The sequence below is a fragment of the Gobio gobio genome (genome assembly GCF_949357685.1).
Source record: "Gobio gobio genome assembly, chromosome: 2".
NCBI lineage: Eukaryota > Metazoa > Chordata > Actinopteri > Cypriniformes > Gobionidae > Gobio > Gobio gobio.
In genome coordinates this window covers 78829299-78844057 of record NC_137098.1, presented here as the reverse complement: position 1 = coordinate 78844057, position 14759 = coordinate 78829299, and the positions used below count along the sequence as shown (strand labels likewise).

The window sequence follows — 14759 nt, the reverse complement described above, 5'->3', positions numbered from 1 at the left end:
GATGTAAGTTGTGTTGTTGTTGCTGTAAGTGGAGCTGTAGTTGTAGTTGTATGTTCTGTTGTAGATGTTGAAGGAGTTGTGTTTGTTGGTTTAGTTGTAGATGTAAGTTGTGTTGTTGTTGTTGCTGTAAGTGGAGCTGTAGTTGTAGATGTATGTTCTGTTGTAGATGTTGAAGGAGTTGTGTTTGTTGGCTCAGTTGTAGATGTAAGTTGTGTTGTTGTTGCTGTAAGTGGAGCTGTAGTTGTAGTTGTATGTTCAGTTGTAGATGTCGAAGGAGTTGTGTTTGTTGGTTCAGTTGTAGATGTAAGTTGTGTTGTTGTTGCTGTAAGGGGAGCTGTAGTTGTAGTTGTATGTTCTGATGTAGATGTTGAAGGAGTTGTGTTTGTTGGTTCAGTTGTATATGTAAGTTGTGTTGTTGTTGCTGTAAGTGGAGCTGTAGTTGTAGTTGTAAGTTCAGTTGTAGATGCTGAAGGAGTTGTGTTTGTTGGTTCAGTTGTAGATGTAAGTTGTGTTGTTGTTACTGTAAGTGGAGCTGTAGTTGTAGTTGTATGTTCTGATGTAGATGTTGAAGGAGTTGTGTTTGTTGGCTCAGTTGTTGATGTAAGTTGTGTTGTTGTAGCTGTAAGTCGAGCTGTAGTTGTAATTGTATGTTCTGTTGTAGATGTTGAAGGAGTTGTGTTTGTTGGTTCAGTTGTAGATGTAAGTTGTGTTGTTGTTGCTGTAAGGGGAGCTGTAGTTGTAGTTGTATGTTCTGATGTAGATGTTGAAGGAGTTGTGTTTGTTGGTTCAGTTGTATATGTAAGTTGTGTTGTTGTTGCTGTAAGTGGAGCTGTAGTTGTAGTTGTAAGTTCAGTTGTAGATGCTGAAGGAGTTGTGTTTGTTGGTTCAGTTGTAGATGTAAGTTGTGTTGTTGTTACTGTAAGTGGAGCTGTAGTTGTAGTTGTATGTTCTGATGTAGATGTTGAAGGAGTTGTGTTTGTTGGCTCAGTTGTTGATGTAAGTTGTGTTGTTGTAGCTGTAAGTCGAGCTGTAGTTGTAATTGTATGTTCTGTTGTAGATGTTGAAGGAGTTGTGTTTGTTGGCTCAGTTGTAGATGTAAGTTGTGTTGTTGTTGCTGTAAGTGGAGCTGTAGTTGTAGTTGTATGTTCTGTTGTAGATGTTGAAGGAGTTGTGTTTGTTGGTTCAGTTGTATATGTAAGTTGTGTTGTTGTTGCTGTAAGTGGAGCTGTAGTTGTAGTTGTATATTCAGTTGTAGATGTTGAAGGAGTTGTGTTTGTTGGTTCAGTTGTAGATGTAAGTTGTGTTGTTGTTGCTGTAAGTGAAGCTGTAGTTGTAGTTGTATGTTCTGTTGTAGATGTTGAAGGAGTTGTGTTTGTTGGTTCAGTTGTAGATGTAAGTTGTGTTGTTGTTGTTGCTGTAAGTGGAGCTGTAGTTGTAGATGTATGTTCAGTTGTAGATGTTGAAGGAGTTGTGTTTGTTGGTTCAGTTGTAGATGTAAGTTGTGTTGTTGTTGCTGTAAGTGGAGCTGTAGTTGTAGTTGTATGTTCTGTTGTAGATGCTGAAGGAGTTGTGTTTGTTGGTTCAGTTGTAGATGTAAGTTGTGTTGTTGTAGCTGTAAGTCGAGCTGTAGTTGTAGTTGTATGTTCTGTTGTAGATGTTGAAGGAGTTGTGTTTGTTGGCTCAGTTGTATATGTAAGTTGTGTTGTTGTTGCTGTAAGTGGAGCTGTAGTTGTAGTTGTATGTTCTGTTGTAGATGTTGAATGAGTTGTGTTTGTTGGCTCAGTTGTAGATGTAAGTTGTGTTGTTGTAGCTGTAAGTCGAGCTGTAGTTGTAGTTGTATGTTCAGTTGTAGATGCTGAAGGAGTTGTGTTTGTTGGTTCAGTTGTAGATGTAAGTTGTGTTGTTGTAGCTGTAAGTCGAGCTGTAGTTGTAGTTGCATGTTCTGTTGTAGATGTTGAAGGAGTTGTGTTTGTTGGTTCAGTTGTAGATGTAAGTTGTGTTGTTGTTGCTGTAAGTGGAGCTGTAGTTGTAGATGTAAGTTGTGTTGTTGTTGCGGTAAGGGGAGCTGTAGTTGTAGTTGTATGTTCTGTTGTAGATGTTGAAGGAGTTGTGTTTGTTGGTTCATTTGTAGATGTAAGTTGTGTTGTTGTTGCTGTAAGTGGAGCTGTAGTTGTAGTTGTATGTTCTGTTGTAGATGTTGAAGGAGTTGTGTTTGTTGGTTCAGTTGTAGATGTAAGTTGTGTTGTTGTTGCTGTAAGGGGAGCTGCAGTTGTAGTTGTATGTTCTGTTGTAGATGTTGAAGGAGTTGTGTTTGTTGGTTCAGTTGTAGATGTAAGTTGTGTTGTTGTAGCTGTAAGTGGAGCTGTAGTTGTAGTTGTATGTTCTGTTGTAGATGTTGAATGAGTTGTGTTTGTTGGTTCAGTTGTAGATGTAAGTTGTGTTGTTGTTGCTGTAAGTCGAGCTGTAGTTGTAGTTGTATGTTCAGTTGTAGATGCTGAAGGAGTTGTGTTTGTTGGTTCAGTTGTAGATGTAAGTTGTGTTGTTGTAGCTGTAAGTCGAGCTGTAGTTGTAGTTGCATGTTCTGTTGTAGATGTTGAAGGAGTTGTGTTTGTTGGTTCAGTTGTAGATGTAAGTTGTGTTGTTGTTGCTGTAAGTGGAGCTGTAGTTGTAGATGTAAGTTGTGTTGTTGTTGCGGTAAGGGGAGCTGTAGTTGTAGTTGTATGTTCTGTTGTAGATGTTGAAGGAGTTGTGTTTGTTGGTTCATTTGTAGATGTAAGTTGTGTTGTTGTTGCTGTAAGTGGAGCTGTAGTTGTAGTTGTATGTTCTGTTGTAGATGTTGAAGGAGTTGTGTTTGTTGGTTCAGTTGTAGATGTAAGTTGTGTTGTTGTTGCTGTAAGGGGAGCTGCAGTTGTAGTTGTATGTTCTGTTGTAGATGTTGAATGAGTTGTGTTTGTTGGTTCAGTTGTAGATGTAAGTTGTGTTGTTGTTGCTGTAAGTCGAGCTGTAGTTGTAGTTGTATGTTCTGTTGTAGATGTTGAAGGAGTTGTGTTTGTTGGTTCAGTTGTAGATGTAAGTTGTGTTGTTGTAGCTGTAAGTGGAGCTGTAGTTGTAGTTGTATGTTCTGTTGTAGATGTTGAATGAGTTGTGTTTGTTGGTTCAGTTGTAGATGTAAGTTGTGTTGTTGTAGCTGTAAGTGGAGCTGTAGTTGTAGTTGTATGTTCTGTTGTAGATGTTGAAGGAGTTGTGTTTGTTGGTTCAGTTGTAGATGTAAGTTGTGTTGTTGTAGCTGTAAGTGGAGCTGTAGTTGTAGTTGTATGTTCTGTTGTAGATCTTGAAGGAGTTGTGTTTGTTGGTTCAGTTGTAGATGTAAGTTGTGTTGTTGTTGCTGTAAGTCGAGCTGTAGTTGTAGTTGTATGTTCAGTTGTAGATGCTGAAGGAGTTGTGTTTGTTGGTTCAGTTGTAGATGTAAGTTGTGTTGTTGTAGCTGTAAGTCGAGCTGTAGTTGTAGTTGCATGTTCTGTTGTAGATGTTGAAGGAGTTGTGTTTGTTGGTTCAGTTGTAGATGTAAGTTGTGTTGTTGTTGCTGTAAGTGGAGCTGTAGTTGTAGATGTAAGTTGTGTTGTTGTTGCGGTAAGGGGAGCTGTAGTTGTAGTTGTATGTTCTGTTGTAGATGTTGAAGGAGTTGTGTTTGTTGGTTCATTTGTAGATGTAAGTTGTGTTGTTGTTGCTGTAAGTGGAGCTGTAGTTGTAGTTGTATGTTCTGTTGTAGATGTTGAAGGAGTTGTGTTTGTTGGTTCAGTTGTAGATGTAAGTTGTGTTGTTGTTGCTGTAAGGGGAGCTGCAGTTGTAGTTGTATGTTCAGTTGTAGATGTTGAAGGAGTTGTGTTTGTTGGTTCAGTTGTAGATGTAAGTTGTGTTGTTGTAGCTGTAAGTGGAGCTGTAGTTGTAGTTGTATGTTCAGTTGTAGATGTTGAAGGAGTTGTGTTTGTTGGTTCAGTTGTAGATGTAAGTTGTGTTGTTGTTGCTGTAAGTGGAGCTCTAGATGTAGTTGTATGTTCTGTTGTAGATGTTGAAGGAGTTGTGTTTGTTGGTTCAGTTGTAGATGTAAGTTGTGTTGTTGTTGCTGTAAGTGGAGCTCTAGATGTAGTTGTATGTTCTGTTGTAGATGTTGAAGGAGTTGTGTTTGTTGGCTCAGTTGTAGATGTAAGTTGTGTTGTTGTTGCTGTAAGTGGAGCTGTAGTTGTAGTTGTATGTTCTGTTGTAGATGTTGAAGGAGTTGTGTTTGTTGGCTCAGTTGTAGATGTAAGTTGTGTTGTTGTTGCTGTAAGTGGAGCTCTAGATGTAGTTGTATGTTCTGTTGTAGATGTTGAAGGAGTTGTGTTTGTTGGCTCAGTTGTAGATGTAAGTTGTGTTGTTGTTGCTGTAAGTCGAGCTGTAGTTGTAGTTGTATGTTCTGTTGTAGATGTTGAAGGAGTTGTGTTTGTTGGCTCAGTTGTATATGTAAGTTGTGTTGTTGTTGCTGTAAGTGGAGCTGTAGTTGTAGTTGTATGTTCTGTTGTAGATGTTGAAGGAGTTGTGTTTGTTGGTTCAGTTGTAGATGTAAGTTGTGTTGTTGTTGCTGTAAGTGGAGCTGTAGTTGTAGTTGTATGTTCAGTTGTAGATGTTGAAGGAGTTGTGTTTGTTGGTTCAGTTGTAGATGTAAGTTGTGTTGTTGTTGCTGTAAGTGGAGCTCTAGATGTAGTTGTATGTTCTGTTGTAGATGTTGAAGGAGTTGTGTTTGTTGGCTCAGTTGTAGATGTAAGTTGTGTTGTTGTTGCTGTAAGTCGAGCTGTAGTTGTAGTTGTATGTTCTGTTGTAGATGTTGAAGGAGTTGTGTTTGTTGGCTCAGTTGTATATGTAAGTTGTGTTGTTGTTGCTGTTGCTGTAAGTGGAGCTGTAGTTGTAGTTGTATGTTCAGTTGTAGATGCTGAAGGAGTTGTGTTTGTTGGTTCAGTTGTAGATGTAAGTTGTGTTGTTGTTACTGTAAGTGGAGCTGTAGTTGTATGTTCTGATGTAGATGTTGAAGGAGTTGTGTTTGTTGGCTCAGTTGTAGATGTAAGTTGTGTTGTTGTAGCTGTAAGTCGAGCTGTAGTTGTAGTTGTATGTTCTGTTGTAGATGTTGAAGGAGTTGTGTTTGTTGGTTCAGTTGTAGATGTAAGTTGTGTTGTTGTTGCTGTAAGTGGAGCTGTAGTTGTAGTTGTATGTTCTGTTGTAGATGTTGAAGGAGTTGTGTTTGTTGGTTCAGTTGTAGATGTAAGTTGTGTTGTTGTTGTTGCTGTAAGTGGAGCTGTAGTTGTAGTTGTATGTTCTGTTGTAGATGTTGAAGGTGTTGTGTTTGTTGGTTCAGTTGTAGATGTAAGTTGTGTTGTTGTTGCTGTAAGTGGAGCTGTAGTTGTAGTTGTATGTTCTGTTGTAACTGTTGAAGGAGTTGTGTTTGTTGGTTCAGTTGTAGATGTAAGTTGTGTTGTTGTTGCTGTAAGTGGAGCTGTAGTTGTAGTTGTATGTTCTGTTGTAGATGTTGAAGGAGTTGTGTTTGTTGGCTCAGTTGTAGGTGTAAGTTGTGTTGTTGCTGTAAGTGGAGCTTTAGTTGTAGTTGTATGTTCTGTTGTAGATGCTGAAGGAGTTGTGTTTGTTGGTTCAGTTGTATATGTAAGTTGTGTTGTTGTTGCTGTAAGTGGAGCTGTAGTTGTAGTTGTATGTTCTGTTGTAGATGCTGAAGGAGTTGTGTTTGTTGGTTCAGTTGTAGATGTAGGTTGTGTTGTTGTTGCTGTAAGTGGAGCTGAAGTTGTAGTTGTATGTTCTGTTGTAGATGTTGAAGGTGTTGTGTTTGTTGGTTCAGTTGTATATGTAAGTTGTGTTGTTGTTGCTGTAAGGGGAGCTGTAGTTGTAGATGTATGTTCTGTTGTAGATGTTGAAGGTGTTGTGTTTGTTGGTTCAGTTGTAGATGTAAGTTGTGTTGTTGTTGCTGTAAGTGGAGCTGTAGTTGTAGTTGTATGTTCTGTTGTAGATGTTGAAGGAGTTGTGTTTGTTGGCTCAGTTGTAGATGTAAATTGTGTTGTTGTTGCTGTAAGTGGAGCTGTAGTTGTAGTTGTATGTTCTGTTGTAGATGTTGAAGGAGTTGTGTTTGTTGGCTCAGTTGTAGATGTAAATTGTGTTGTTGTTGCTGTAAGTGGAGCTGTAGTTGTAGTTGTATGTTCTGTTGTAGATCTTGAAGGAGGTGTGTTTGTTGGCTCAGTTGTAGATGTAAGTTGTGTTGTTGTTGTTGCTGTAAGTGGAGCTGTAGTTGTAGTTGTATGTTCTGTTGTAGATGTTGAAGGAGTTGTGTTTGTTGGTTCAGTTGTAGATGTAAGTTGTGTTGTTGTTGCTGTAAGTGGAGCTGTAGTTGTAGTTGTATGTTCTGTTGTAGATGTTGAAGGAGTTGTGTTTGTTGGTTCAGTTGTAGATGTAAGTTGTGTTGTTGTTGCTGTAAGTGGAGCTGTAGTTGTAGTTGTATGTTCTGTTGTAGATGTTGAAGGAGTTGTGTTTGTTGGTTCAGTTGTAGATGTAAGTTGTGTTGTTGTTGCTGTAAGTGGAGCTGTAGTTGTAGTTGTATGTTCTGTTGTAGATGTTGAAGGAGTTGTGTTTGTTGGTTCAGTTGTAGATGTAAGTTGTGTTGTTGTTGCTGTAAGGGGAGCTGTAGTTGTAGTTGTATGTTCTGATGTAGATGTTGAAGGAGTTGTGTTTGTTGGTTCAGTTGTAGATGTAAGTTGTGTTGTTGTTGCTGTAAGTGGAGCTGTAGTTGTAGTTGTATGTTCTGTTGTAGATGTTGAAGGAGTTGTGTTTGTTGGTTCAGTTGTAGATGTTGGTTGTGTTGTTGTAGCTGTAAGTGGAGCTGTAGTTGTAGATGTATGTTCTGTTGTAGATCTTGAAGGAGTTGTGTTTGTTGGTTCAGTTGTAGATGTAAGTTGTGTTGTTGTTGTTGCTGTAAGTAGAGCTGTAGTTGTAGTTGTATGTTTTGTTGTAACTGTTGAAGGAGTTGTGTTTGTTGGTTCAGTTGTAGATGTAAGTTGTGTTGTTGTTGCTGGAAGTGGAGCTGTAGTTGTAGTTGTATGTTCTGTTGTAGATCTTGAAGGAGTTGTGTTTGTTGGTTCAGTTGTAGATGTTGGTTGTGTTGTTGTAGCTGTAAGTGGAGCTGTAGTTGTAGATGTATGTTCTGTTGTAGATCTTGAAGGAGTTGTGTTTGTTGGTTCAGTTGTAGATGTAAGTTGTGTTGTTGTTGTTGCTGTAAGTAGAGCTGTAGTTGTAGTTGTATGTTTTGTTGTAACTGTTGAAGGAGTTGTGTTTGTTGGTTCAGTTGTAGATGTAAGTTGTGTTGTTGTTGCTGGAAGTGGAGCTGTAGTTGTAGTTGTATGTTCTGTTGTAGATCTTGAAGGAGTTGTGTTTGTTGGTTCAGTTGTAGATGTAAGTTGTGTTGTTGTAGCTGTAAGTGGAGCTGTAGTTGTAGTTGTATGTTCTGTTGTAACTGTTGAAGGAGTTGTGTTTGTTGGTTCAGTTGTAGATGTAAGTTGTGTTGTTGTTGCTGTAAGTGGAGCTGTAGTTGTAGATGTATGTTCTGTTGTAGATGTTGAAGGAGTTGTGTTTGTTGGCTCAGTTGTAGATGTAAGTTGTGTTGTTGTTGCTGTAAGTGGAGCTGTAGTTGTAGTTGTATGTTCTGTTGTAGATGTTGAAGGAGTTGTGTTTGTTGGCTCAGTTGTAGATGTAAGTTGTGTTGTTGTTGCTGTAAGTGGAGCTGTAGTTGTAGTTGTATGTTCTGTTGTAGATGTTGAAGGAGTTGTGTTTGTTGGTTCAGTTGTAGATGTAAGTTGTGTTGTTGTTGCTGTAAGTGGAGCTGTAGTTGTAGTTGTATGTTCTGTTGTAGATGTTGAAGGAGTTGTGTTTGTTGGCTCAGTTGTAGATGTAAGTTGTGTTGTTGTTGCTGTAAGTGGAGCTGTAGTTGTAGTTGTATGTTCTGTTGTAGATGTTGAAGGAGTTGAGTTTGTTGGTTCAGTTGTAGATGTAAGTTGTGTTGTTGTAGCTGTAAGTGGAGCTGTAGTTGTAGTTGTATGTTCAGTTGTAGATGCTGAAGGAGTTGTGTTTGTTGGTTCAGTTGTAGATGTAAGTTGTGTTGTTGTTGCTGTAAGTGGAGCTGTAGTTGTAGTTGTATGTTCTGTTGTAGATGTTGAAGGAGTTGTGTTTGTTGGCTCAGTTGTAGATGTAAGTTGTGTTGTTGTTGCTGTAAGTGGAGCTGTAGTTGTAGTTGTATGTTCTGATGTAGATGTTGAAGGAGTTGTGTTTGTTGGTTCAGTTGTAGATGTAAGTTGTGTTGTTGTTGCTGTAAGTGGAGCTGTAGTTGTAGTTGTATGTTCTGTTGTAGATGTTGAAGGAGTTGTGTTTGTTGGTTCAGTTGTAGATGTTGGTTGTGTTGTTGTAGCTGTAAGTGGAGCTGTAGTTGTAGATGTATGTTCTGTTGTAGATCTTGAAGGAGTTGTGTTTGTTGGTTCAGTTGTAGATGTAAGTTGTGTTGTTGTTGTTGCTGTAAGTAGAGCTGTAGTTGTAGTTGTATGTTTTGTTGTAACTGTTGAAGGAGTTGTGTTTGTTGGTTCAGTTGTAGATGTAAGTTGTGTTGTTGTTGCTGGAAGTGGAGCTGTAGTTGTAGTTGTATGTTCTGTTGTAGATCTTGAAGGAGTTGTGTTTGTTGGTTCAGTTGTAGATGTTGGTTGTGTTGTTGTAGCTGTAAGTGGAGCTGTAGTTGTAGATGTATGTTCTGTTGTAGATCTTGAAGGAGTTGTGTTTGTTGGTTCAGTTGTAGATGTAAGTTGTGTTGTTGTTGTTGCTGTAAGTAGAGCTGTAGTTGTAGTTGTATGTTTTGTTGTAACTGTTGAAGGAGTTGTGTTTGTTGGTTCAGTTGTAGATGTAAGTTGTGTTGTTGTTGCTGGAAGTGGAGCTGTAGTTGTAGTTGTATGTTCTGTTGTAGATCTTGAAGGAGTTGTGTTTGTTGGTTCAGTTGTAGATGTAAGTTGTGTTGTTGTTGCTGTAAGTGGAGCTGTAGTTGTAGATGTATGTTCTGTTGTAGATGTTGAAGGAGTTGTGTTTGTTGGTTCAGTTGTAGATGTAAGTTGTGTTGTTGTTGCTGTAAGTGGAGCTGTAGTTGTAGATGTATGTTCTGTTGTAGATGTTGAAGGAGTTGTGTTTGTTGGCTCAGTTGTAGATGTAAGTTGTGTTGTTGTTGCTGTAAGTGGAGCTGTAGTTGTAGTTGTATGTTCTGTTGTAGATGTTGAAGGAGTTGTGTTTGTTGGCTCAGTTGTAGATGTAAGTTGTGTTGTTGTTGCTGTAAGTGGAGCTGTAGTTGTAGTTGTATGTTCTGTTGTAGATGTTGAAGGAGTTGTGTTTGTTGGTTCAGTTGTAGATGTAAGTTGTGTTGTTGTTGCTGTAAGTGGAGCTGTAGTTGTAGTTGTATGTTCTGTTGTAGATGTTGAAGGAGTTGTGTTTGTTGGTTCAGTTGTAGATATAGGTTGTGTTGTTGTAGCTGTAAGTCGAGCTGTAGTTGTAGTTGTATGTTCTGTTGTAGATGTTGAAGGAGTTGTGTTTGTTGGTTTAATTGTAGATGTAAGTTGTGTTGTTATTGCTGTAAGTGGAGCTCTAGATGTAGTTGTATGTTCTGTTGTAGATGTTGAAGGAGTTGTTTTTGTTGGCTCAGTTGTATATGTAAGTTGTGTTGTTGTTGCTGTAAGTGGAGCTGTAGTTGTAGTTGTATGTTCTGTTGTAGATCTTGAAGGAGTTGTGTTTGTTGTTTCAGTTGTAGATGTAAGTTGTGTTGTTGTTGCTGTAAGTGGAGCTGTAGTTGTAGATGTAGTTGTGTTTGTTGGCTCAGTTGTAGATGTAAGTTGTGTTGTTGTTGCTGTAAGGTGAGCTGTAGTTGTAGTTGTATGTTCTGTTGTAGATCTTGAAGGAGTTGTGTTTGTTGGTTCAGTTGTAGATGTAAGTTGTGTTGTTGTTGCTGTAAGTGGAGCTGTAGTTGTAGATGTATGTTCTGTTGTAGATGTTGAAGGAGTTGTGTTTGTTGGTTCAGTTGTAAATGTAAGTTGTGTTGTTGTTGCTGTAAGTGGAGCTGTAGTTGTAGATGTATGTTCTGTTGTAGATCTTGAAGGAGTTGTGTTTGTTGGTTCAGTTGTAGATGTAAGTTGTGTTGTTGTTGCTGTAAGTGGAGCTGTAGTTGTAGTTGTATGTTCTGTTGTAGATGTTGAAGGAGTTGTGTTTGTTGGTTCAGTTGTAGATGTAAGTTGTGTTGTTGTTGCTGTAAGTGGAGCTGTAGTTGTAGTTGTATGTTCTGTTGTAGATGTTGAAGGAGTTGTGTTTGTTGGTTCAGTTGTAGATGTAAGTTGTGTTGTTGTTGCTGTAAGGGGAGCTGTAGTTGTAGTTGTATGTTCTGTTGTAGATGTTGAAGGAGTTGTGTTTGTTGGTTCAGTTTTAGATGTAAGTTGTGTTGTTGTTGTTGCTGTAAGTGGAGCTGCAGTTGTAGATGTATGTTCTGTTGTAGATGTTGAAGGAGTTGTGTTTGTTGGTTCAGTTGTAGATGTAAGTTGTGTTGTTGTAGCTGTAAGTGGAGCTGTAGTTGTAGTTGTATGTTCTGTTGTAGATGTTGAATGAGTTGTGTTTGTTGGTTCAGTTGTAAATGTAAGTTGTGTTGTTGTTGCTGTAAGTGGAGCTGTAGTTGTAGATGTATGTTCTGTTGTAGATGTTGAAGGAGTTGTGTTTGTTGGTTCAGTTGTAGATGTAAGTTGTGTTGTTGTTGTTGCTGTAAGTGGAGCTGTAGTTGTAGTTGTATGTTCTGTTGTAGATCTTGAAGGAGTTGTGTTTGTTGGTTCAGTAGTAGATGTAAGTTGTGTTGTTGTTGTTGCTGTAAGTCGAGCTGTAGTTGTAGTTGTATGTTCTGTTGTAGATGTTGAAGGAGTTGTGTTTGTTGGTTCAGTTGTAAATGTAAGTTGTGTTGTTGTTGCTGTAAGTGGAGCTGTAGTTGTAGATGTATGTTCTGTTGTAGATCTTGAAGGAGTTGTGTTTGTTGGTTCAGTTGTAGATGTAAGTTGTGTTGTTGTTGTTGTTGCTGTAAGTGGAGCTGTAGTTGTAGATGTAGTTGTGTTTGTTGGCTCAGTTGTAGATGTAAGTTGTGTTGTTGTTGCTGTAAGGTGAGCTGTAGTTGTAGTTGTATGTTCTGTTGTAGATGTTGAAGGAGTTGTGTTTGTTGGTTCAGTTGTAGATGTAAGTTGTGTTGTTGTTGCTGTAAGTCGAGCTGTAGTTGTAGTTGTATGTTCTGTTGTAGATGTTGAAGGAGTTGTGTTTGTTGGTTCAGTTGTAGATGTAAGTTGTGTTGTTGTTGCTGTAAGTGGAGCTGTAGTTGTAGATGTATGTTCTGTTGTAGATCTTGAAGGAGTTGTGTTTGTTGGTTCAGTTGTAGATGTAAGTTGTGTTGTTGTAGCTGTAAGTGGAGCTGTAGTTGTAGTTGTATGTTCTGTTGTAGATGTTGAAGGAGTTGTGTTTGTTGGTTCAGTTGTAGATGTAAGTTGTGTTGTTGTAGCTGTAAGTGGAGCTGTAGTTGTAGTTGTATGTTCAGTTGTAGATGTTGAAGGAGTTGTGTTTGTTGGTTCAGTTGTAGATGTAAGTTGTGTTGTTGTTGCTGTAAGTGGAGCTGTAGTTGTATGTTCTGTTGTAGATGTTGAAGGAGTTGTGTTTGTTGGTTCAGTTGTAGATGTAAGTTGTGTTGTTGTTGCTGTAAGTGGAGCTGTAGTTGTAGTTGTATGTTCTGTTGTAGATGCTGAAGGAGTTGAGTTTGTTGGTTTAGTTGTAGATTTAAGTTGTGTTGTTGTTGCTGTAAGTGGAGCTGTAGTTGTAGTTGTATGTTCTGTTGTAGATGTTGAAGGAGTTGTGTTTGTTGATTCAGTTGTAGATGTAAGTTGTGTTGTTGTTGCTGTAAGTGGAGCTGTAGTTGTAGATGTAAGTTGTGTTGTTGTTGCTGTAAGTGGAGCTGTAGTTGTAGTTGTATGTTCTGTTGTAGATGTTGAAGGAGTTGTGTTTGTTGGTTCAGTTGTAGATGTAAGTTGTGTTGTTGTTGCTGTAAGTGGAGCTGTAGTTGTAGTTGTATGTTCTGTTGTAGATCTTGAAGGAGTTGTTTTTGTTGGTTCAGTTGTAGATGTAACTTGTGTTGTTGTTGTTGTTGCTGTAAGTGGAGCTGTAGTTGTAAAAAATGAATTCAAGATTCCTGCAAATAAAAACATCAAATATTTGTTATTTTGACACTTTCTCTTCTTGCTCTTCATTGTAAGTGGTGAGAGCGAAAGGGGGGCGGAACACTATTTTAAACTCTTTCCTTCTTCAGATATTCCTCTTTAAAAGAAAAAAACTATCATCTGTGTGCAAAGTGACCCACGTTTGGGTTTTGACCACTGAAAATGTGTTCAATTGACCAGTTTACTCATGGAGCCGCATTAAGATCTCCATATCTCTGGGACTGACCCATCGACGGACTTTAAAATGAAGATATTAAAAGCAAAGTTTGTTAAGAACCAGAATCTAAAAGGATATTAAGATATCTTTAATACTTCTTGATTAATACAATGCAAACTATCTATAATGCAAACTTGTATGGGGCGCCGTTTGTAAAGCGGCTCACGCTGAAAATAACAGCAACATTTTGACACATTTAGCTTCAAACAATGTTTAAAAAACTGGTATGAATTTTTGGCGGTCACTTTTTTAGCACATTTACAACAATATTTATCAACTTAGAGATATTTTAAATAGTTAAATCTAAATGTTAAATCTAAATCTAAATGTTAATTGTTAAATCTAAATGTTAAATCTAAATCTAAATGTTAAATCTAAATCTAAATGTTAAATCTAAATCTAAATGTTAAATCTAAATGTTAAATCTAAATCTAAATGCTAAATCTAAATCTAAATGTTAAATCTAAATCTAAATGTTAAATCTAAATCTAAATCTAAATGTAAAATCTAAATGTTAAATCTAAATGTTAAAACCGGTTATCTGCATTCTGAATTTGCATATTAGTTAAATATTTAGTTTCACCCGAAACATTTAGATTCAACATTTATATTTAGATTTAACATTTAGATTTAACATTTAGATTTAGATTTAGATTTTGTATTTAGATTTAACATTTAGATTTAACATTTAGATTTTACATTTAGATTTAGATGTAACATTTAGATTTAACGTTTAGATTTAACATTTAGATTTAGCATTTAGATTTATATTCAACATTTAGATTTAGATTTAACATTTAGATTTAGATTTAACATTTAGATTTAGATTTAGCATTTAGATTTAGATTTAACATTTAGATTTAGATTTAACATTTAGATTTAACTATTTAAAATATCTCTAAGTTGATAAATATTGTTGTAAATGTGCTAAAAAAGTGACCGCCAAAAATTCATACCAGTTTTTTAAACATTGTTTGAAGCTAAATGTGTCAAAATGTTGCTGTTATTTTCAGCGTGAGCCGCTTTACAAACGGCGCCCCATAAACTTGAGGCATAAACAGCAGAAATGCTTTTTCCCCATGTTTGAGCGCTCACCGTTGGCATATAATGACACACAGATTGATAAAGTCAACAGATATCACTAATACTGAATATAATAATGTAATAATATATAATAATGTATAATAATAGTGAAAATAAAATAATGATTTTTACACCCCTGTATTATGGCTAACCCTCCTCTTCAAAACAGTGATTACTCCGTCAATACACATATCCATATTTTGGCTTTCATCAATAATAAATCACTATTTACTGTGTGTTTGACTTTCTACAGAAAAAACATTAACAAAATCAAAAATGTGAGCTGGGGATCTCTGGTTGAGTTGACACATAGGATAAAAGCATCTACTTAATGCAGAAAAGGAGCAGCAAAGAATCTATATGGAAATATTATAGATACTAAACCCCCACCAGATCTTTAAGAGGGACGTCATTCAGCGTCATCACGTCGCGTGGTGTGACAGAAATGCATTGATCAGAACTCACCGCACAAGAGCAGGAATGCTGCGTTCTGGCCCATGGTAACCTGATCTGCCTGCTCATCCAATCTGAAAAAGCAAGTGTGCCACTGTGTCATCATGTGTTTCGTCACATTTTGATTACAATCAGTCACATTTTTCAGCCCTCGGTTCAGGGGCTGGCATCACTCGCCGTTATTCCTGTTTGGGAGTGCACAGAGAAAGAAGTGGCCCGCTGAAGCCGGCGTTCATTTGCACACGCTATCTGTGATGTTTTACTGGCTTTATAGAAATCAGATTCATCATTTGATTGTTTACTGCTGGCAGAAGTTCAAGGAAATGTACTATTTAAGAATACTATTTAAAGTCATCAAGAGAGCAAAGTCATAATGGTCTTTTCTCCTGTATTGGTCCGTATATCGAGTGAAGCGCCTCTCAAACAAGAACAAATGTAGGGCTGGCCCCACTTTATATTAGGTGGCCTTAAGTACTATGTACTTACATCAAAAAATAAGTACAATGTACTTACTGTGTTCAAATTGTATTGCAAAACACTTTTGCTGATATTGAGGTGGGATATGGGTAGAGTTAGGGACAGGTGTGGTGATATGGGTAAGTTTAAGGGTAGGGTTGGGGACAGGTGTGGTGGTATGGGTGAGTTTAAGGGTAGAGTTAGGGACAGGT

At 37.6% G+C, this 14759-nt stretch overlaps 1 protein-coding gene across 1 annotated transcript in view; it reads right to left on the bottom strand.

The window, feature by feature from the left end:
- Window positions 1–14194, bottom strand: part of LOC307118822 (uncharacterized protein) — a gene marked incomplete at its 5' end in the record, with an annotated part of 43492 nt that extends 29298 nt beyond the window's left edge. The window contains one exon of the mRNA XM_079804637.1: window positions 14104–14194. Coding sequence (XP_079660763.1) covers window positions 14104–14194 — 91 coding nt within the window. The remainder of the gene's footprint in view (window positions 1–14103) is intronic.
- Window positions 14195–14759: the final 565 nt, after the last annotated feature.